At 50.0% G+C, this 22,697-nt stretch overlaps 1 protein-coding gene across 2 annotated transcripts; it reads right to left on the bottom strand.

Annotated features, from left to right (window-relative positions):
• Positions 1-1,908: 1,908 nt before the first annotated feature.
• PITX2 (paired like homeodomain 2) lies at positions 1,909-21,621 on the bottom strand. Of its 2 annotated transcripts, XM_030313252.1 has the most exons (4): positions 21,425-21,621; positions 17,612-17,667; positions 5,625-5,830; positions 1,909-3,157 (listed from the first exon to the last, which is right to left on the bottom strand). In XM_030313252.1, the coding sequence occupies exons 2-4, from the start codon at positions 17,655-17,657 to the stop codon at positions 2,594-2,596; spliced, it is 816 nt and encodes a 271-aa protein (XP_030169112.1). In that variant the 5' UTR covers positions 17,658-17,667; positions 21,425-21,621; the 3' UTR covers positions 1,909-2,593. The 2 variants fall into 2 exon arrangements, with proteins under 2 accessions (XP_030169112.1, XP_030169110.1); XM_030313250.1 differs by lacking the exons at positions 17,612-17,667; positions 21,425-21,621 and adding an exon at positions 6,691-6,953.
• Positions 21,622-22,697: the final 1,076 nt, after the last annotated feature.

Below are 22,697 nucleotides of genomic sequence, written 5' to 3'. Positions count from 1 at the left end.
GAGGGTAATTCTTCTTTCTGGAAGTCCAGGGAAAGGAGCTGAGGTGGGAAAAAGGGCTTCTCCTCAGTCCCGAGTCTCCGCCCCCAAGCCCGCACCACTCAAGTTGGGGATGAGACAACTCTTCCCAAACCTCGACTTCCATTTTTGTTTTTTGCAGACTGATTGATTTCCTCGAAATAGAGTTCTATTTCAGCCAGCAAACTAGGCCCAGGTCCGCCTCCTCTATCCCGCTCTCCCAAGTCACTCTTAGACCTGCAGGAGACGCAAGTCCTCCCAGCAGGTCTCGTTAGCGTTTCCAGCCCCCATCCCCAAATCCCCTCTCCCAGTCCCCTCCTCCCCCTCCCCCGTCGCCCCTCCCCCCATACCGGGCGGAGCTCGGGGAGGCCCGGACCGCTGGGCTCCGCGGCTCCAGAAGCCAAAGTCCGCCCGTGGGGACCGTTTTCCTCTCCACTGCTCTCAAGTGAACAACAAGGACGGAGGTGACCCTCGGCCAAAGGGCTTTTATCTGCCCCCCACTGCCGCGTGATCCCTCCGTAGGTTGGAGGCAGAGCTTAAAAAAGAAAGAAGAAAGAAAGTTAATGTGCATTGAGCACTGATCTTAAACCGGGGACATTATCTGCGATCTCTTTAAGTGGCAGCAGCAGTCCTATGCAGAACAAAGACTCAGTGTCCGAGGCTCAAAAGCTTATAGGTAAAGTTTCAGTTAGATAAAAGTAACCTAAGCGCAAAAACACAGGTTTTCTCGGCTCCAGAAAACTCCGGGCTACTTTTCACTCCCTGTTCCCTAGGGTTGTGTTTATCCTCACCCACTGGGGGGAGGACGGTGACCAGAATAGCAAAGGACCTCAGGATTTACCCCTCACTCCCCCTCCCCCAGCGCCTCGGTAATGAATTCCTTCGGACTAAGTCGTATTTGCTACGATTTGTTACGAAATCGAATTTCACATTAAAAAGAAAAAAGCTGAAAACCACCAACAAAGGAAGAGCGGGTGCTTAAAAGTTCTTTGAAACACTCACACGGACCTCATTCCCCGTTTAGATGTCAGAGGATGGGAGGGAGGGCCAGGGTTGTAATTCATCTTGATTTGCTTCATTGTCCCGCAGTTTGCAAACTATAATCCTGTATAATTTCAGGAACAAGCAGGTTTAGAATTAATGGGTCAATATTATTTAAAACAAAACACGGGGAGCATGACCTTTGCCTCAACTACATATTGCTCGACAAGATTCAGGAAACTCCACTCTAACCTCTCACCCCCTGGGCTCTTCGGGAAACTAAGGGGCTGTAGTTATTAGAAATGGTCTTTGTTTCTTTTAATGTCTCCTAAGGATTTGGAAATAGAATGCAATATAACATGAAGAATCTCTCTACTTAAGCCTGAAAGATAAACGTGGAGGCCTAAATATTTTGAACTGGAGGTGTTTCCTTGTAAACTTATTATAGATGTATTCCTCTTGAGAGGAATGTATATAAACTGTACATGTATACATACACACATGCTTCTCCAGAACAATTTACCGAATGTGTTGAACCGCCCTCCCACCCCCGCCAAAGGAGTATATTTGAGAGTCATTGAAAGCTGGCATACTTTCTAAATTTCTTTCTCCTTTCTTCTCTCTTATATTATTTGCTAGCAATAATGGAATCCTCTGGGTTTAAGCCAAAGAAAAATCTGGGAGACAAGACCAGACTTTACAGGCTTTTTTCCCCCCTGGGAGTGGCTTTTCTTTTTTCTTTTTCATTTTTGATGAATGACTATAATTTATTTCTACCAAATTTAAATAAGGCCTGCTGCCTTGTGTGTTTAACTAGGCGGGCAGAGGAAAACTGGTTTGTTTAGGAAGCAACGACTGAGAGACCCTGGCCAGGTGACAGAGGAGGGCAGAAAGAATCCAGACCAATTTGTACGTAGTATATTTTACTCCCATGAAATAAAACACATTTTTTTCATATTTGCTGAAAAGTAAAACAATAATATTGTACGAAATGTTATACACAGGGTAGGTTGTACATAGCAGTTTCAGAAACATCATTGCATCCACCAGAGAAACTATTCTAAAACTGATATTCACACATTTTTATAATAATAATATGTTAGAAACATACAGTGTGGCATTTAGTATATACATTCCTTTGCTCACAAGCGAAAAATCCTAATCGCTTCTGTATAACATGCTTTATTTTAAAGCCTAACCTTTAAAAACACTGTTGTGAGAGTACTAACAACTGCTTTTTATAAAATTAATTTGACATTTCGATATATATACATCCTTTCAGTCATTTTAATGTTAACAATGCTAAACTTAAAAAATAACAAGCTTATAGTAATGTTAAAATGTCATATCCAGTCAAACATTTGTGTATGTCCTTGCAACTGTTGGAAATACTTTTAGTGAAAGATGTCAGACATTGAGGAAATTCCTTTGAAATCAAAGGAGCTCTCTTTAATTCAGTGGTTTCCTTTTCTCTTTATATCTTCTCTTTCTCTCCTTTTCTTTAGTGCCCACGACCTTCTAGCGTAATTCCTAGTCTTTCAAGGGCAGCATTGCCCCATCCGGCACGGTCCTAGGATCCCGGTGCTGTGGGCGGGGCTCACACTGGCCTGTCCACGGCGTACTGGCAAGCACTCAGGTTGGACGCCGGGTTCTGCACGCTGGCGTAGCCGAAGCTGGAGTGCTGCTTCGCTTTCAGTCTCAGGCTGGCCAGGCTCGAGTTACACGTGTCCCTGTAAACGTACGGAGGAGTCGGCGGCGCGTAAGGACAGGCGGGCGTCGGCACCGCGGAATTCAGCGACGGGCTGCTCAGGTTGTTCAAGTTATTCAGGCTGTTGAGGCTGGAGCCCGGGACGCCGGTCACGGCTGAGGGCACCATGCTGGACGACATGCTCATGGAGGAGATGGAATTGGGCGGGGAGAACATGCTCTGCGACGACAGAGGGTTGACGTTCATAGAGTTGAAGAAAGGGAAGCTCTTGGTGGACAGGGAGGCTGACGTGAGACCCTTGGCGGCCCAGTTGTTGTAGGAATAGCCCGGGTACATGTCGTCATAGGGCTGCATAAGCCCGTTGAACTGCGGCCCAAAGCCATTCTTGCACAGCTCAGCCTGCTGGTTGCGCTCCCGCTTTCTCCATTTGGCCCGGCGATTCTTGAACCAAACCTGGGGGTTGACGGCAAAGGAGCAAACAGATGCCACAGATCGGATTAGTAAAACCTTGATCACAGAAAGCACCAGAGGCCACCCATGTCCAGCGCGCGCGCGCGCGCGCGCGCACACACACACACACACACACACACCATAATTTCCCCCTCCCCCCACCGCCCCGCGGGCGGGAGCTGCCTGAACCGCGTCTAAAGCGAGGGAGGCCTGGCCGGCTGAGGCCCAGGCTCTGAACTGCGCCACAAACCCCAGTCCAACGCCTGGCGGCCTGTGGACGGCTTGTTCACTAACCCAGGCCCTCCTCTGGATCCAAACTCACTTACTGTAAAATAAACGCGGGGCAGCAGGTTTTCTGCCCAACTCTTAGCCTGCCACCTTGCAAACTTGCTTCCATTCCAAAGCCATAGACAGTGATGAGGACTAGTGGCTAAGAGGGCACCAGAGGCCCGCGCTCTCTTGCACAGCTCCTCCTTCCAGTCTCAGACCTTCCCTGCGGCCCCCACGCCACAGAACTCGCTCTCACAACTGGCGCCAGGCCGCGACCCCTATCCTCGCCTAGCAAAATAGCGAATTAAAAAGCAAAAGGCCGCCTCCTAAACTTCAGTCTCCTAAACTCCAAAAGCTTGGCTTGTAAATCTCCGGGAACCCAGAATGGGTCACTCTGCAACCTCCCCCTCCCTTCCTCCGCTCCTACTCATCCTCCGCTCTCTCCAGTATAGGCCCCGGCTGCCAGCACTGCTCCCGCCGGGCCCAGCGGGTTTGCTTGGCTTTGCAAGCCGTCGCCTGGCCCGTCAGCCCCCACCCCGCGTCCGGTGGCCCCGACGCAACCCTTCTCTCAATCCACATCGGACCCGCCCGTCGCCGCAGACTGCGGCTTTTGTGTATTGGAGCGAGGCCTGGCTCCAGATTTCAGAGCTGACATCGGTGATGTTTCACATTACACATCTCAGCCGGGCCCAGACGCCTAATCCGCTCTTTTCCCCCCCTTTTCCCTTTCATTCTCGATTTCCTTTTTATCCTCCTTCCTCTTTGCACCCGACTGCTATAAAAAAGCACGCTTCACTCCCACTTGGCTGGACACACAGCGGGCCTGGAAGGAGGCAGCCAGAAGGAGCGACAGCCCAGCGTGGTAGAGGCGGGGGACTTGGGAGAGACTCCTGGAAAGCTGGAGGGGTGGGAGAGGTCTTTTCAGAAGGATTCCAGAGAACCCACTGATTGTGTTTTTCTTTTAATTAGTTTTAATTTCTACCCTAGGCCGTGTAAACTTTGCTCAGGCAAGAAGAGTACGTGCAAGGCCCGTTCCCCTGATGCACGGGAGAGCTAATCAAAGCCTGACCTTGCGCAAAACCACGCGGCCAGAGTCAGAGCTCTAGCTCTGTGCAGTTAAACTAAAACCATCTCCAACTTCATCCCGGCTCTTATCCACCAGCAAAGCCTCATACCCTACACAAATGCAACCCAGAGAGTACCTTCCTTCCCTCTGCTTTGGGAATGCATTTTGGTCTTTATTCTTTTCATCATTATTGCCATCTTATTGTTCTTTCATCTCTGCTTTAACTGGAGGCTCTATTTTTCTATCCAGAATTGTTTTGTTTTTTGTTTTTAACAGCAAAGCCTCTGGATCTTGCTATGGGTGTTTCTGCTTCCAGAATCCTAACACATTTGGAGTTTTCTACTGACCAGCATAAACCAGGATGTTGCTACCGGGTAATTTATTTAAGTGCACTTTTGCCAATCCATAAAGTACAGATTTGGTACAAAGGTAAGCCCTCCCACCTTTAAAAAATAAAACTATTATCATTGGGAAGAAGGGTGTGAATAACAATCTCCTGAGAAAGATAAATAAACCAAACCAAAAAGTCTTTCTTCTTTTTTCTTTCTAAGAGGACTAGCAGGATAGTAGTTGTGTGTCAAAATGCTTCCGTGTATCACAAAACTAAGGGATAGGGTGTGGGAGAAACCTGAATGGCCGAAAACCGAAAAGACTGTGTAAGGAGGATGAGCCGAGTAGAGAGAAAGGGCCGGGCGAGCCTGGGGGGAGAAAGTTTCCCCAGGAGGGCCAAGCCTTGCTTGTCTCCGGTGGGTTTTCCTTGTAAAAGGCGCACAGGTTGGAGCCTGTTCTCGGCTCCTGGCCTCGGAGGGATTTTATTAGCACTCTTCCGGCGACCGCAAGCCGGGAACACAATGCCCTATGCAGGGGAATGCCACGCGGCCCAGTTCCGAAGGATTCAGGGTAGCGGGGCAGTGAGCGGGTGCCGCTCGCGGAGCCTGCGCTAGGCCTGCAACCGCTGGTCTGTAAGGGGGAGCTGTAACCTCGCGACTGGGGCTGCGGAGAGGCCTTCTGCCTGTGCAAAGGCACACCGTGCCTTTCGGGAGACTGCCTTCCACACTCCCTCCGGTTCTAAGTGGCCCGCATTTCTACAATGCCTTCCTCCCTAGCCTTCCCAGGCTCCGTGAGAGGTCCTACCCGGACTCGGGCTTCCGTGAGGTTGGTCCACACGGCGATCTCTTCGCGCGTGGACATGTCCGGGTAGCGGTTCCTCTGGAAAGTGGCCTCCAGTTCCTGCAGCTGCTGGCTGGTGAAGTGAGTGCGCTGGCGCCGTTGCCGCTTCTTCTTGGACGGGTCTTCGGGGCCCACGTCCTCATTCTTTCCCTGCTGGCTCTTATCTTTTTCTGAAAACGAAACACAGAGAGGTTCCCGTCAGCAAGTCCCACCTGCTACCCGTGAACTCCAAATGGACCGGGCTGCAGAGGCCGCGGAAGCGATGGGCTGCCAGGCAGGGGAGGAGTGTGCGAGCGGCCTCTCCGGGCCGCGGTGAGCGCTGCGACTGTGGGGCGTGCAGACGTGAGTGTGGGTGTGAGCGCCCCATCTCCTCCCCTCCCCCAGCGCCGCACGTTTTATTTACATGTTTATCTCACTGTGAAGGCACATTCATTTTTACAGCCTCTTTCAAGTATATTTATACTCTTCTGCGCAGACACACCAAATTTTTTCCGGACACCTACACGCGCGCATTTTTCAGACCCCCACAGATCTCCATGCGGTTTCAGGAGACTAGTAAAGGTAGACTTTGGGATTCGGTGACCCACCCAAGTTCCTCTACCCTTTAGAAATACCGCCTCTTCTGCGGCATCGTTTCAGAAATACTTTTCTAACAAGCGGAGCTTTTCGGGAGCGGAAAGCGGAGAGAACAGACTCTGGGTTGGGGAGTCGGGGGTGGTGGCTTCTGAACGTCTTCGAATGGAGATGCTGGGATTTTTGTGACCCAGAAAACAAACATAGGGAGGCCAGGATAGGAATAGGGCAGGGAATGGCTCGCGCAGTTCGCCCCACCCCGGCGGGGCGGTCGAGGTAGGGCGAAAGAAACTCGGGGCCAAAAGAATCCCGGCTCCGGAAGTTCTGCGGGAGGCAAACTAAACGACCACTCCCACTACGCCTCCCCCTGGAGGGGTCGACTTCCTTGCGGGCGGGAAGAGCCCAGCGGCGAGGGGCGGCTGGACCCCGGTGTCCGCGGGGCCGCGCGGCGCCTTACCTGCGGCCTCGGGGCTGGAAGTGTCAGAGATGGTGTGCACCTCCAGCCTGTGCTTGGAAGAGTCCAGGGAGCGGGTCTGACCGGGAGCCAGTACCGAAGCCATGGCCAGCGGCTGGGGATGGTGACAGGAGGAAGACGAGGAGGCGGCCAACAGCTTGGTCCCTACTGCTCTGTGCTCCAAGTGCAGCGGGCCTTTCATGCAGTTCATGGACGAAGGAGCGCGCCGCCCTACAAGTCCTGGGCTGCCGCCCGGCCGTAGCCCCGTGGCCGCCGCCGCCTGCTCGGCTTTCCACTACACGCGCAGAGTTTCCGCGCTGTGGCCGCCGCGGGCAAAGCCAGGGAGCACAATCCCTGCTGAGTCTTTTTGAACCGAGCGGCCCCCGTCTCCTTCGGAAGGCTCAAGCCTTAGGGTCCGGCGGCGGAAAGTCAGCGGGCAAACGGAGACATGGGGATGTAAGTAGGCGGGCGCAGCTCGGAGCGTCTTTGGATAGCAGGCTTCCAAGCTCCAAAGCGAAACAAGAGTGGGCAAAGACCCCTTTCTTCCCTCCCTCCCTCCCCCACGTACCCCTCCAATAAGGAAAGCTAACGGCGATCGCGCTCTGCCCGCCCCCCGCGCGGCAGCCCTGACAGCAAAGTGTCAAGAGTGACAGGGACAGGTAGCTGATATTAGATCCCCCGCAGCGGCGGCAGCGGCTGCGGCAGCAACGCGGGCCTCTGGGCGCACCCTCCGTGGCACGCACACGCACACCCCCCTCGGGCCGTCGAGCTCGAGCGCGGCCTCGCAGCAGCTCAGCTCCCGGCACCCAGGCGAGCGACGGACCAGCTCTGCGGCTCCGAGCTTCCCTGTTGGCCTAACATCTTAAAACCAGAGGCGGGCTTCCTGGTGCCCAGACGTCACTTTGCCGCGGCCCTCCCAACGCTCCCCGCCTCCGCCTCCTCCCAGACCCTTCGCCCAGCGGGAGTGACGTGGCTCCGCACCAATCAGAAGGCCCCGAGCCCCGGCGGAGGGACAGCCCTGTCTGCACCTATCAGCTGTGCGGGGCTGGGCTAATACCTCACTGTGCCCACCAAGTCTACACCGGCCGGCTCCCGGGAATTCTGCTCCGGCCCAGCCGAAGAAGATCTTGCTTTTAGTTCAGGCGGGGAGGCGGAGAGATGAGGCTGGGAGTAAGAGGCTTGGGAGAAAGGAGCGGAAAGGTCCAGAGCTGAAAGGTACAAGGATCAACATGCCTCGCACCCCTTCCTTTTTGTATCTCACTACATCCATTTCCAACCGAGAGATGCCTTTTTATCCCCCCTGTATGGAAAGGGGGCATGCTACTTAAAACCAGAAGAAATTGAAAAACAGCAACACATCACCTCTCCGATCTTAAATTTTCCAAACAGCCTGTCAAGTGAATGCTGCGCTAATCTGAAGAAGCTTTATTTTAATTGCAAAGAAGACAAAGCCCTGAGAAGGCCGGCTAATAAATTAGAAATCGAGAAGCAAATGGACCCGTCAAAAGAAAATTACCTTGACTTTAAACGAACAACTGTTTGGCGGTTCACTCTGGATTTATACAAGAATAAAAAGTCTCCTCAGATCACGTTCTCTGTAATGCTTATTAGACCCCAGACAGAAAATACACAATAGAATAGAAACCCTAACCCAGCATTTTCAAAATGCTGAAAGCTTATCCATTCTACTTAGCGTTGATTAAGACACATATCCAAGATCTTTCAAATTCCTTGTACACTGTATTAAGCTTGTCCTAACCCTAGAGAGAGCCCGCTTTAAATTCGACTCTCTTGTTTACTTTATTATCAATCAGATTCAAATCCATAAAGCCTGCAGAATCAACAACCTTGAGCTAATTATATATAAAATGTGCTTTAATGAATTTCCATACAATTAAGAATGTTGCCAAATAACCACTTTCAAGGATATTTTTTAAAGTCATTTTCTTTTCCTAGAGAACTCAAGGCTGCTGAATCTTTAAAGTCCAAGCAGGCAGAGGCAGTAGAATGGGGGCGAAGGGCAAAAGCCTAGGAGAACACTCAGCTCAGAAAAACCAAAGCCTTATTCATTTATTTTTTAAAAAAGAAAAAAAGAAACACCTTGGGGACATACAACTCTTACAACACTATTTCCAAAAAAAAAAAAAAATTAATTTCCAAAGGAATTAAAGAAATACCAACGTATCATTCAAAATAACTTTTGAAAGTCCTTTTGTCCTTTGCTTACTTAGGTCATGGGGAGAGCACAAACTAATCTCTTCTGGGTTTCTGCATTGGTGATTGCTTTATTGTGGAGTTAGTGTTATCATCCCTGAATGTGTATTTGTTTGACATTACAGTCAATGATTTGTAACATCAGTATGAGGTATCTTCAGAAAACTCCCTCCTTGTCCTTGTTCACAAGATTGGGAAACTTACTCAGTCTGGGGCAGAGTGGATGAGGCAGACTGCAAATTATGTTTGTAACCTATGTGTCTCTACTTTGCCGGGCTCTCTCTGCCAAACCCTATCTGCAACTCCTCCCCCATTTTAAACATGCTCGAGAGCCATCCAAAGAAGCAAATGACATTTGTTCTTCAGTTTCTCTCCAGAAGTATCATCCCACTTTAAGAAAAATTTAGCTGAAAGGAGGAATTTTCTTTATAGTAAGCTTTAAAGCAGCATTTCTAGTTTTAACCTTTTATTCCAGTTCACCCCATTCCAAGCATACATACACCTGCTCAGAGCAGAACACATCCTCATGTGACAAGTCTGCATTAGCTGAGGCTCATACATCCAGCTATATTAGGTCCTGCAATCTTATCACTAAATTATACATATTACACCAGCAGCCTGTTGGTAAAGAAGGTTAAATTAATTTACATTCTGCTCATTATCTGGTGCTTAAATGACGCATTTTATCCCTGAGATTTGGCGGAGAATCTCCTCAGACCCCACAGCGTTTCACCGAAGACAATGCTCTTACATTTGTAGTGGTTTTTAATCTGATAAGACTCTAATTTGCTTAAGTCTTTTAAATAAGGGTTTTAAATGTTTCTAGCCGTTTTCTTATTGAATTTCCTCTAATTCCCCCAAGATCATAAAGTGTATGTGTAAAGTAAATATTTCCTCCCATTGCACTGCCAGCCGATGACCTATAACTAAGTCAATATGAATTCAGCTCTTTTCTGCCCAATGTGTTTACTAATCATATTCCAGTTTCTTTTTTTAAACCTCAGTATAGCTCCAGTCCCCAAAATAACACCCCCATAAAGCTTCATTTCATGAAGAGATTCCATCATATGAACAAATGATAAACTACAGTGAGTATACTTTCTTTCTTGGTATTAGTTTCTTTGAGATTCAAACCCCGGAGAGGCAATTTTTGGTGGAGGCTTTGGGTGTTTCTCACAACTCCTTACTCAGGAGAGCTGAGGAGCTCCACAGAAACATATAGATTTCTAAGCTCATCTCTCATTAAACCCACAGAATTTTGATTTAAACTCGGTGGCTCTGTTGACTAACAACTCTCATCAGGGCAGATACACAAACGGGAAGACCTAGTCTCCAAACCAGCTTCCAAAGCGGCTGAAAAACCCCAGGGCGAGTGACAGCTCAACATAGTGCTAAAGGGTAGTAGAGGTTGGAAGTGCTGGTGATCTTCGGGCAGCCTAAAAGCCTAAAAGGATGAGGAATCTTAAATTGTACCTATCCACTGCAAAGTCAAGTGGAGAATAAAGACAATTATCTGGAGATATCTGGTTAAAGTAAATTAATAAAAAAACACAAAACATAACCATGTCTATGTATCTATCTACCATCTATCTAGATAATGCACATATGAAATATATACCCCCCCCCAACTCAACTGAGCCAGTAAGGCATTTCTTTGCATTTTTCCAACCAGAGTTTCAACTCTCTCCTAATCTCCTAATCACTTCACACATGGTGAGATCGGCTGACCCCCTTCTCAGACCCAGTTCCATGGATGGTGGGAGCACACCAACATGAAAAGTCTAGATGGAGAAAAGCAAGTGAGTAATGGGAACCCCCCCCAAAACAAACAAACAAAAAACAAACCCAAAAACAAAAGAAACAAACAAACAAAAAAACCCAAACAAACAAACACTTTTCAATGAAAACAGTGGTGATGATGGTCGGCAATTTAGGAGACTTAGTCTACAAAAACTTAATCCACTTAATATTGTGGGTGCACAGATATTGGTAGTATAGATAAGGAAGGGGTTGAAAGCAATCCTATGTATTTTGCACTAAGTCTGCACCCCCCACCTCTGCACAGTCTTCTTTAACTGGTTCTAGAAATCTCTATGACTTCAGCCTCCATCACAGAAATTTCCAATCCAGAGAAATATCAGGATGGTCAGTTCAGGGAAGCTGGAGGTGCTGCAAGGCCCCCACGGAGGGCAGGGGTGGGGGAAAGGGAAGCCCAGTGCGGGTTTAGGTTTTCAAGTCCGAAGACATTCAAGAATTGTCTCCGTTGGGTTTTCTTTGCTTATTCTTGCAAAGCCAGACCCTTGAGGAGGGAAATGTGTGACACGGGGTCAGGCGTGTTTTGAGCTGCTGGTATTTGCCACCGATTACCAGTCTTAAGGTCTTATTTAATTTCACACTCTTTAGTGTTAGTTGCGCAAAGCCCCTCTGGCCTTCGCGAGGAGATTGGTTGGGTTATGCCTCCAAAGTCTGGGGTGCGGGGTCCAAGTATGGACTTCAATCCAACCAAGCAATCCACAACTTTTTTTGGGGGGTGGGTGGAATCTGTCTTCAAAGCTCACCTGTAAGATCGCTCATTAGATGTCTCCCTGTGCTGGCTGTCAGACCTTAGAGGGGTGGGAATCTTGCCCTAGCCCAGGCCAGTTCAAGGCCGAGGCGGCCCAGACTCAGCTCAGAGCCACGTGACAGGCGTGTGTGCGCGTGTGGTATAAGGCGCAGAGGTCAGATGGAGACCTTGCACCCCGCTCAAGAAGTGGCCCTTCCTCCCCTCCTTCTTCTTCTGCCTGCCTTTTCTCCGCATACAAACCAATCTGGAAAGGCCCCCTTCGCTGTACCCCGTGCTCCAGGCACGAAGCGGAAGCATCCAGACATTTAAACGTTACTGTGGTTGATCCCCTCCTACCCCATTCTCTAAATGGATTTAAAAAGTGCTGGTTTGTAAAAAGGGGCAGATTGTTTTCTGAATCAAAGTCTGTGCACGTACTGAGCAGCACCTACATTCTCTGGGTCTCTGCCAACGGCACCCATATTTTAGTCTCACACTTGAGCTTTGGAGTAACTAGCTGGGGGTGCTCAGTGTCGGGGTGGGAGAGGTACCCCCACACTGGCAGGTGAAGAGAAAATCGGGGATTAGCAGAGCCAGGACGGGTGGGGGGATGCTGCTGAAATCATTAAACCCACGTGCTACAATGCCTTTTCACGTTAGTTTGTTAACACAACAGGTTTATTCCGAGAACGTTTAATCCCAGAAAACTAGTAAAAGTAGAGTGGTATAAATATGTCTTAGCAAGGGTGGGGGGGGGATGAAAATGAGATAGTCACTAATATCCAGGTCCAGAGAGAACTGGAAAGGTACTAACTAAAGTCACTTTTAAAAATTGGATTAAAACTCGCCTTTTTCTCTTTTCTCTATTTCTCCTCTCTAGCTCATGTCTGTTTCCCTTTTCTATTTCTCTTGCTCTCCCTTCTTTCTGTCTTCCCTCTCCCAGACATGCTGGTAGCTAACATTCAGCATTAGTTGTCATGGTGACCATAAATCACATAAATCCAAAAATACCCACCTATAATCTGAGATGAAGCTTTTATTTCCCTAGCGAAATAATATTTTAAAAGCTGTCAGCTGACAAAAAAAAAAAAAAAAAGGAACCCACCTCATCGTAGTAACCCAAGTAATATATTACTTCTAAAGGTTTAAATTAAAATGTCATCCTGTTAAAAACATGGTGGAAGAATTTTGGGTACTCTTCATGTGAGATCCTCACAAGGAAGTCGACTCCACTGCTCCTGATCACTCTTTAACACATATACCCAATTCTGCTGTTCATTCTCCTGCCATTAATTTCGTCCCTCCCCTCTCAACTATCTAAGTCTGCACAGATTCTGCCTTAGGTTGTAAAAGAAAGGAGTCTCCACCTGGATCAGAAGGAGCTCAATCCTCTGCCTGAGCCTTTTGAGGACCTTGTGTATTGGTGCTCTGTTATCAATCACTTCCCCAAATGAAAGATGGGGGCTTTGGGGAAGAAAAGGTTCTGGTCAGGATCCAAACGAGGGTGACTTCCTAGAGGAACTGAGAAGAAATGCAGAGAGGACTGGTGGGGGCAAATGGAGTAGTGGAGAACTGAGCTGGGTGACCAGATTCAGTGGTTAAACCCAGCCTAGGAAAGGTACCTGTATTCTCCCACTTCTGCCCTTTTCTCCAGAAAAGAAACTTTCCTATTTGGAGTCCCTGGTGGGGGAGGGGGGTGGCGGCCACAGTTGGGCCTTTTGTCTTCTACCTTGGGCTTGTTGTCTTTTGCCTATCTTTGGATTACAGGGTATTCGCCTAGATGAAGAGCCATTAATTACCCATTCAGTCAATATTAGGAAGACGACAAAGCTTTTTACATAGGATTAAGAAGACATCAGATTGTTCCATTAGTATATTCCTGCTCACGAATAAGCTTTCGTTATACATTTCCTTTTCCCTCCGAGTCGCTCTAACAACTGCTGCATATATTAACAGCAGGCGGTTTGGAATAACAACCCAACCAGCCTTATGAAACTTTGAGCGCACTTGGTGTCAGTAGCAAGGAACACGACCTGTAAAAAGACTACCTCTGCGGGCGGGGATCCACAGGGAGTGACTACCTATTGCACAACTGGTACAATTTCCCCTGACGGGGAAAAAACCCCACAAAAGGCAGAGGCAGCTGCTGACAATAAGCTAGACTCGGTGGCGGGTGGAGTAGGATGGGGTGGGGAGGCAGGGGTGGTAGAAAAGAAAATGGAAATCCCTCTCCTTAACCCTGTTCCCCTCTCTCGTGGCTTCTTCCTCGGACCTCCTGCCCCTTCTGCAAGCCCCTGTCCCTTACCCCGGGCCTCACCAATGGCCCTCTACCCTTCTAAGCATCCCCTTTCTTTCTAACAACGCTCAGGCCCCAAGCACTGCTGCAGGTACCACCACATCACGTTTTGCAGGAGATGGTCTGAACCTGCTCTAGCTAGTTCCTTGCTAACATTAAAGCTGCTTCATAACGGCGAAGGGAAACCGGCTTATTTGCTTTCAGGGGGTACATTAGGAATCCACGTAGGATGTGCTCGGGCAAACATTTGCTGATTGAATGAATGAAGGGTTTGCTGCCGCCAAGGCGGCGGGGAGTTACCCCGGGTTCTCTGAAGAAGACTGGGGCCAAGCTGCCACTGAGAGAGTATGTCTCGGCTGGGGGCGCCACAAGGGGCCTTGAGGTCCCCCTCCCAAGGGAAGGACGTCGGCACACACCAGAGACCTTGGTGAGACTCTTTCAGCTCACCCATTTAGCCAAGGCTACTTAAAAATTAATGGCGTCTCTGGGGAAGGTACCCGCCCAAGTCTGGTCACCGAAGCTAGGCACCCCGACCGCGGGGCGGCAGCTCTGTCCGATTTCAGCCCGGAATCCAGAGCCACCACCCCGAAACTTTAAGGGTTACAGACAAGGGAGGATCGGTTCCCCCCACCCGCCTTCCTGAAGGTCAAGAGCACTTTCTGAATTCAGCAAGCAGGCTTTTTTTGGGGGGGACACTCAAAGCAAGGAAGTCAAGGATCTCTGTTCTAGGGGAACATTCTCAGCAGACCTCTGAGCCTTCTTTCTGGGTTGCAGCTAAACTTGCCAACTCTTCCCGCCTCCACTTGGATGCCTAGCCAGTCCTTTTTCTACCCTCTCTCAACCCCTGGATTTAGGGGTCTCCAGCCGACCTCCTACTCCACCTGCTTCAGGGTTTGAGCCAGGCCGTGGGCCAGCCCAATGGGTATCAAGGGGACAAAGATGCGCTTGGAAAGGAACGCAAGAGTCCCAGCCTTCCAGAGGTTAACCTTGTCTACTTGGGGACTGTTTTCAGTCTTTAACGAAGACACGATGTTTTGGAGGGGTTGAGGAGAGGGTAGTGCCAATAATAAAGTACCATGGCCCCTTTTGAAAAAAGACATGCCATTGTAAACATTTTTTTTCTTTCTGAAAGAAAAAAAAAAGCTATCAAAAAAGGGAGAAAAATCTTTCTTTTCAAAGCAGGCTGTGGCCAGGGGTTTGCATATGACATAGATTAAATTTACTTATATTTAGTAAAGGGGACTCTGGCAACCTTCCTTGGAGGCACTGTAGTTTTGCTTACTCATGTGTGACATTTTTTTTTTTTGTCTACTACATCCCTAAAAGCCAATAAAATCAAGATTTTCAGCATTTCTCCCTATCGCATGCCTCTCCTTAATTAATGGTATTAAACATGTTTAGGCAGCAATTTTCCTCTTCTGTCCAAAAGGTAGAAAACAGATTGTTGCCAATGTGGAGGATCAGTGCACTAGAATAATCCGGGCCTGAAAGTTAATGGGTAAGGAAACAGTCCTTCATTATTTCTAGTTCTTTATTTATCTACTAATTATCAAAAGTGGATGCCCAGTGGCGACTGTGACAGGAACAGAAAGGACTCCCCGGCTGACCACGGCTTCTTGCCCACGTTAAGAGGTTCCCATCCCATCTCTAGCTTCCCCTCGGAGGGGCTCCCATGGAGACCACCTGTCCTCAGAAACCATTCCTGAGGTCTAGGAGCCCTGGGTTGGGGTGGGGATAAGAGACGTTAGGCAGCTCTCCAGCTCCCAACGCATCGGGAAACGTCAGCTTCAGCTGGGCGACTGTCAGCCCGCCCCGCGCGAAGCGAGATTGGGGAGCTCCCCTAGTCTGGCCAGACGGAACCGGCACGAAACATTTCTCCAGGAGTCATCGCTGTTCTTGATTTTTAACCATATCCCAAACATACTCCGGTCTAATAATTTATTTTTACGACCGATTATCAAACAGAGGAAGAATTTAACACAATCTTAATGACAGAAATCACCCGACGTTATCTCTGCACGGCCCCATTTAACCCCATGGGGTTAATCCCGGACAAGTGAGCGTTTAACTAGCCCAGCGGGAGGACTCGCGATAGTGTGCAGTGCCAGGCTGCTTCGCTCCCGACCATTTTAGAAGTTTTACTTATGCAAATGATAATTTTCTCAGGTTTACCGGGAAGCACGAATGCAGGGCCTTTGTTTTCTTCTTAGCAACACGGTTTGTTTATTTGGCGGGGCGTCCCAATTCGCCCCCCTCCGGCACACATTACATTTGTATCCTTACACTTTAATCCGGAAAGAGGGGGTTAGGGGCCGAGGGCTGTGGGGGGGGGGGGCTTTATCTCCTCACACTATCAAAGGTCAACAACTTCCTAAGGCTAGGCACTTGTTATTACAGTAGCCTGGGAAACCCGGAGAATAGGACAGTTGTTAAATTTGAATTTTTCATGTATTCCAAGGGAAAGCTTGCACACACGCGCGCGCTCACACACACACACACACACACACACCCCTAAAGGGCAAGTTTCCGTTTAGCAAAGGCCTATGCAGTGAGTTGGAGACATTCTGGCTTTTACACAAGCCTTTGAGCAGCAGGGCCCCTTGACTCGTCCACAGTGAAACCAGCTAATCAAGCAACGACACCACCAAAACCCGAGGCCTTGCAACCTGCACAACAGGTAGGTTCGCGTCGACGGGGCGCACACTTCATTACACCCTTGGCTGCGGCGCACAGTCGCTGCCCTCAGGCTCTGCGGGGCTCTAGTCAGCTCCTCCAACTCCCGGCCAGGCGAATCTTCGCCCTACGCAAGCCTCCGGTGCATGCCTTCCGCGGCAAACCCCGCGCCCACAAGCCTGGGCGGGGCAAGGCTGAGAGAGGCCGGGGCGGAGAGCACCCTTGGTGGTGCTACACGCAGTGGGACATGGCGGGCGACAGAGGTCGCTGTTGGACTACTTTTCCACGCCAGCTAGCGGCGCAGAGGTAGGTTGGGGTGTGCGTAGGAGATGAGGCCACAGGGAGAGAGCGAAAAAGAGCCAGAGAGAGAGGTGTTGGGTCTCAGGAGTGCAGTATACTTTTGGGGAAAGGAATTAACGTCCCTGGGACGGCTGCTTCCCGTCCCACACAGGGGCCAAGTGTCTAAGTCAAGGGACAGGCGCGCCTGTCTGGCGGCCTAGCCTCGGTGCGCTGTACCCGAAGCCCAGAGGCCCAGAGGCGGGTGACCTGCGCGCGGCCTGCGCTTCGCTCCCGGCCTTACCAGTGGCGCCGGGATGCTGCCGCGGGAAGAGCTTGCTGCTGGCCGCCTCTTTCCGGCTCTCGGGAGAGTCTGTGAACTCGACCTTTTTGATTTCGGAGTCTTTGGAGAAGAGGCATTCAACGGCCGCCGGCTGCACGCCTGGGCCGCGCGCGCCCGCCCCACAAGCGGGTAGAGAGACGCCCCGGACCGCGGTGGAAAGAAGCGAGGGTGTTGGGGGTGGGGGTAGGAGGCAGGACGAAGAAGAGAAAGAGGGACAAAGAGCAAAGACCCAGTTAGAGGAAAGGGCGGAGGTCGCTCGCGTCTCCCGGACCCTCTGGCAACCCGGAGCAGGGCGGCACACTCTTTCCGTGCCTCCCAGGCTGCCAGCGGCTCCCTCAAAGGGAGGAGTAGGCCCCGGGCATCGGGACGCGGTGAGCGGCTCCCTCCCTATCCATACCCCCCAGTTCCTACCCCCGGGAGAGGCTGCCGGTGTCCCGGTTCTGATTCCCTTTCCGCCCCGGCTGGTCTCTCCGGGAAGAGCCCCTCGCCGCCGCCTCGCCAAGGGACCGGTGCCCTCCTGCCGCCCTCGCATGGTGCGGTGTCCCGTCGAGTGACCCCGGCAGAAGAAGCGCGTTCTTACCTAATTGCACACACGCCGACACTAGTTTGCGGCAGTTGGTCTCCATTCCCCGTTGTCTGCAAAATAAAAGAGAAGGAGGGTCGTGAGAAGCAGCGGGGTCTCGGAGCGTGCAGGGTTCAGTGGACGCTACCTGTAGGGCGGACAACTGCAAACTCGCTCTTAAGTGCCTACTCTGGGTTGGGTTTCGGGCATGCTTCTCAGCCTCATCCCCACCCTAGCCCCTGGTCCAGAACAACTGAATGTTTACCAAGAGGGGGATCTCCCTCCAGAGTTGCGGTGAATGGGCGCAGGGGCTCTCGAGGGATAAATCCATCATGTCCTGGGGGACTTAGGCTGTGGAACTACTCTCAAGGTGTTTATGTCAGGAGTTAAGAGCCCGTCTGAACACGGGGGCAACCTTAGCAGGTACAGAATTTGGGGGTGAGTGGAGAGGACTTTTCTATGTAAGAGGTTGTGTGGAAGACCACCATTCAGCACAGGACTTTCGGTCAGTAGACGCTAAGTAAACATTTGTAGACTATCAGACTCAACTTGTACCTGCCCTAGACAGCGGTTTTCCTCGATTTTCTGTAATTCTGAAATGAACGGGACTCTTAAAGCTCTTGGCCTAGGGTACTCCAGGAGCGAGCTGGCTTCGGGCCTCTCATCCATCAGGAGCCACTTTTCCATATTTAGCCACACTTTTCCCTGGAGATACTCACCCGGCCATTTATTTACCCTAAACTAAGATTTCAGATCGCAGAGGAGGGAAACGAAGTGGACTGAGTGAGACAGAAGAGAACGGGGCAAAAGTCCGGAGGGTTTTCTACCCAGCGAGGACGTAGAAATAACTCTCAGAGAACGGCTGCCCCGATTCAACCCCGGCAAACCAAATCTTTTTCAAAATTCCAACCACAACGCAGCGAGCCAAGCGTTTAACGCGCGCCCCCTTTTTCCGCCACAGGCAAACCGGGAGAGGTGGGGGGCGAGAGGCTCTGTCCGGGTGGGTAGAAGAGCCGCGGCAGCTTTAAAGACAGAAGGAAAGAAAGAAGGTCTCGGGCTCCCCAGGCCCTTTGGATCTCGTTGCCTGCCTCTCTCCACGCTAACCAGGGTATGCCGGCGGCGGGAGGGCCCACTTCGCTGTGGTCCAGGGTAGAGGGGAGGAGCGGGCGTTGCCCCTTTGGCGCAAGAGCAGAGGCGGGGCAGGGAGCTGCGGGTCTGGCTCTAGTCTGGGTCTTGTTTCCCCGCTCCTTGGCCTCTGCTGGAACAAGCCGAGCCCCGGGAGCCTCTGGCCAAGGTCGCCGCTTAGAGGAGGGGCTGCCCGGCTCCGCGGCGTGGGTGTCCAGGGGTTCCCCCCCACCCGCTAGCTGGGACGTGGGCGGGGGCTCTGCCGATCCTTGCAGGCCCGGGGACCCAGAAGTAGCAGTTTGGCGGCTCCAGATTTAGTGATTCTGCAGTAAAATCACAGGATTAGTCCCTGATTGAGATGTCTGTTCGTGAGATATTACAAAATTCATTATCACAGCTTTCTACTAACTCGATATGAAGTAACACAGATGGGATTTTATTAGTCCAGACTTCAAATGTTTACTTATGATAATTTCGGGGGAAATTTGCATGTCACCATCAATTCGATAATCTTTTTTTTTTTTTTTTTTTTAAACATCTGAACTGGCTGCATTATTAGCGGGTAGCCGAAGCATTGCAGATGGTAACTGCAAATAGTTTTCATTTTTTAAAGAAATGAAATATACAAAAGAAAAAGATGGGGTCGCTCAATATAAAGTCAGCCAATTATTACACATTCTGCCCCCCCCCCCCACTCCCAAGCTCCAGTGCTGAAGGCCAAACAAAGCAATACAAAACAAATCAAGAACTCTGCTCTAAGGATTGAAAAGAAGGTCAAGGCGTGTTCCTTAGCTCACTCCTAAGTGTCCTTGTGACTTGGGGATTTATTTTGCAGTCAAAATGAGCCGTGAGACCTGCATTTTTTTTTCTTCATATAATTACCAGGCCTACTGGACGAACTGAATCTAAATAACTGAGGGAGATAGTTTTTAAAAATAACCTCCAATTCCTGCCTGCTGATCCTTAAACTTGCCCTGTCAAGCAAGACAAGTCTTGCTAGGCAAATTTGGCTGCAGGATTTAGGGGCCAGCCTCCACCACTAATCTCACAAATTAAGATGCGCAACTTTTCTTGATGGGAAGTTGTTCTCATCCCAAAAGTTCAAGTCCTGGTTTGAACGTATATGCCAGGCAATCTTGTTTTGCCTAATTTGAGTTTTCTATTGTGAGTATGCTAAAAAGCACCACGTAGTTAATGAAGCATACTGAACCACACTGGCCAAAGCAGGCAGTAAAAGCCTGAGAAATAAAACAATTTTCTTAAAAGTAATTTCTGATGATTGCCATAAGAGGAAATGGCAGGAAAAAAATACAGTTCTAATAATTCCAAATTCTTTTACATTCCCCCCCTTTCCATTTTTTGTTACCCCGTAACAAAATCTTCAGTGGAAAGTTTAAAAATAAACAGCACAAGAACATATGTTTTAAATGAACTAAATTAAGGAGATTAGCCACTAAATTAATTTGCAGTGGGTAATCGTTTAAGGAAATTAAAATACTGCTTAACACAATTCTGTATTTTACCAGTTTAAGCCTTCTTTTAAACCAATTAATATTGATGCTTTAGGAACACTTGAAGACAATATGCTCAACTTGAGGAACAAAGCACCTGAATAATTTAAGTGTAGTTTTGCTGAGGTAAAGTAAAACATTCCATAAATGAAGTAGCTATTCAAATTTTAGGGACTGTTTGATTATTAAAACCTTGTACGCTTATTTTATGTTACACTAGTAAAAATCCTCATCTATTCTGTGCCGGTGCTTTGTTTCCTTGACATAATTGGTATTTGAATTTTAGATAAATTTCTTCCAAACTTATATTAGAACCACATTTAATTCTTATCAGTGGCCTAAGAACTGCAAAGAAATCTCTGTAAGTCAGATTAGTTTTCATAAAAATATTTTAGAATATATGAATGCCTGTGTTATTTTAATTCATAATAGTAAAAGTTTTTTTTTTTCATTTAGTTTACTAAGACATAATACACACACAAAAAGGAGTAAAAATCACACTGCCCTATGGTGGCTTGATTTCTGAATTACTTAGGAAAATAAAGTCATTGAATTGGAATGAAAAGAGAACCATATTTCTCAGATTTAGAATCATAATTTTTTTCTTACTCGACAGTTGGAAAATAGTCCTCTCCTCTCTACCCATTTAAAATGTATCTCCTGAAGTGCAAGATTGGAGTTGACTGGTGATCAATTTAAAGGATTTATAATCCGAAGTAATTGTGCAAGCTTGGCATCCAGGCCTGGTTCCCAGGTAATTCGCTTGGGCCTGAGAGGTCACTAACTGCCAGTTAAGATGGAATCTTTTTTCCAATTGGTAACAATGGGAAAGGGGCTAATCTTCCAGTAGCTGAAACTTTGTACCCTGCCCTTTATCTTGAGAATGCTAATCCTCAGCCTGAGGATTTGTCCCTGCAGTGTTGGCACCGAGATTTAAGGGAAGATACCTCGTTTTAAATGCCAGCCATGGTCTCGCTTCCCACTCGACTTCAGCAACCCCATAGATTGTGAGTGTCTGCGACTGGGGACGAGAGGAACAGGGCTTTGCGAGGTCTGTTTGCTGAGTTACTTCGCGGGGGGGGGGAGGCAGCCCCAACAACCACAAATCACCTACGGTGAAGATTCTCCAAAGTGGAACAAATTTCCAAACTCGCATTATCTCACATCCCTGCGGAAAGAGACGGCCTCCACTTACCGGCTACCGGGAGAGAGCTGCTGTCTCCGCGTCCCACCGCTTCCCGGGGAGACTTCCAGCGATCCGAGGCGCAGGCTGCACCGCAAGCGCCGGAAAGCCAAGCCCGAGAGGACTGCGGGGCTCCCGAGGGTGCCAAGTTCCGAGGGAGTCCACGGGTGCGCGGCGGCCGCCGGAACCTAGCCGTCACTGGCAGTTTCTTTCTGCTCCTCTCCAGCTTTCTCGCTCGGTCTCGCACTCTCTCTCCCCTCCCTTGCTCTCATCCCTCTCTCTTCCCTCAGCTCGGTCTCCGTGTGGGGAGTGACGTGACGTCAGCAGAGATTCCACCAAACTCCACTGCACAGTGGCGGGCGGGCGGGCGGGCGGCCGAGCCCGGCTGCGCGGCGGGCGTTCAAGGAGCGAGCACAGCGTTCGGGCGAGCGCGGGGGGAGCGAGCAGGGGCGACGAGAAGCGAGGCAGGGCAGGGAGGTGAGGCCGGCAGGCCGGAGACTCGGGAGCCGGAGGAAGAGCCCGGAGAGCGAAAGAGGGTTTAGGGGACCGGGCAGGGCGCTGGGACTGGAGCAGAAGAGCAGCAGGCGCAAGCACTCCCACTGTGGATGGGAGGATAGGAGGGGAGGGTGGGATGGAGCAGAACGAGGAATCTGCGCCGAACCGGGAGCTCTAATAAATCAGAGGTGGGGTGGGGGTGGGGGTGGGGAGGAGACCGGAGCGTCCGGGAGACAGAAACGTACTCTTGGGGAGCAAACCAGGACGGAGAAGGAGGAAGGGCCAGGGAAAGTGGCCCAAGAAATGGAACAAAGGACTGTGTGCATGGGTTTTGTTTGGGGCGAGGCATGTAGGGTGTGAGTACCAGAGTGCCTGTATGTGACCTTCTTTCAGGCCTGCAGGGTTGAGAGACGAGTTCACAGAAACGAGAGATTGCGGAGTGGGGGTGGTGGTGATGTGAGGGACGCACTGGAGGCTGGAGAGAAAGTAGGCGGAGTGGGGGTGAGAGAGGATGACTGAGGAGTAATCTGGAAAAGTGGGGCCAGCGGGGAGGGGGGATGGTGGGGAAGAGGGCTGGGAAGGCGACAACCGAGACTAGTCAGCCGGGGAAGGCCCAGAGACTTGGCCCAGCACCGCCGGCCGGGACACCACGCCCGAGGTCAAGGCGGGTGGACCAAGCACGCTGCACCCGCTGTCCGCGCGCAGGTGGGCACGGTCGCGCACTGACCAGAGTACACGAAAGGATTGCTCTGGACGAGGTTCGGGCGTTCATAGAGTCTAGAATTTCCTC

This window comes from Lynx canadensis, chromosome B1, assembly GCF_007474595.2.
Source record: "Lynx canadensis isolate LIC74 chromosome B1, mLynCan4.pri.v2, whole genome shotgun sequence".
Lineage (NCBI taxonomy): Eukaryota > Metazoa > Chordata > Mammalia > Carnivora > Felidae > Lynx > Lynx canadensis.
Note: the sequence above shows the minus strand (reverse complement) of the source record. Positions and strands in the feature narration are given on the sequence as shown.

Bases quoted from the DNA above. Each gene is read 5' to 3' on its own strand.
- PITX2 (XM_030313250.1), bottom strand. From the start codon at position 6,898: ATGAACTGCATGAAAGGCCCGCTGCACTTGGAGCACAGAGCAGTAGGG. The intron at 5,831-6,690 runs GTAAGGCGCCGC...TTTCGTTTTCAG, and splicing joins TTCCAGCCCCGAGGCCGCAG to AAAAAGATAAGAGCCAGCAG. The intron at 3,158-5,624 runs GTAGGACCTCTC...GTCAACCCCCAG, and splicing joins TCACGGAAGCCCGAGTCCGG to GTTTGGTTCAAGAATCGCCG.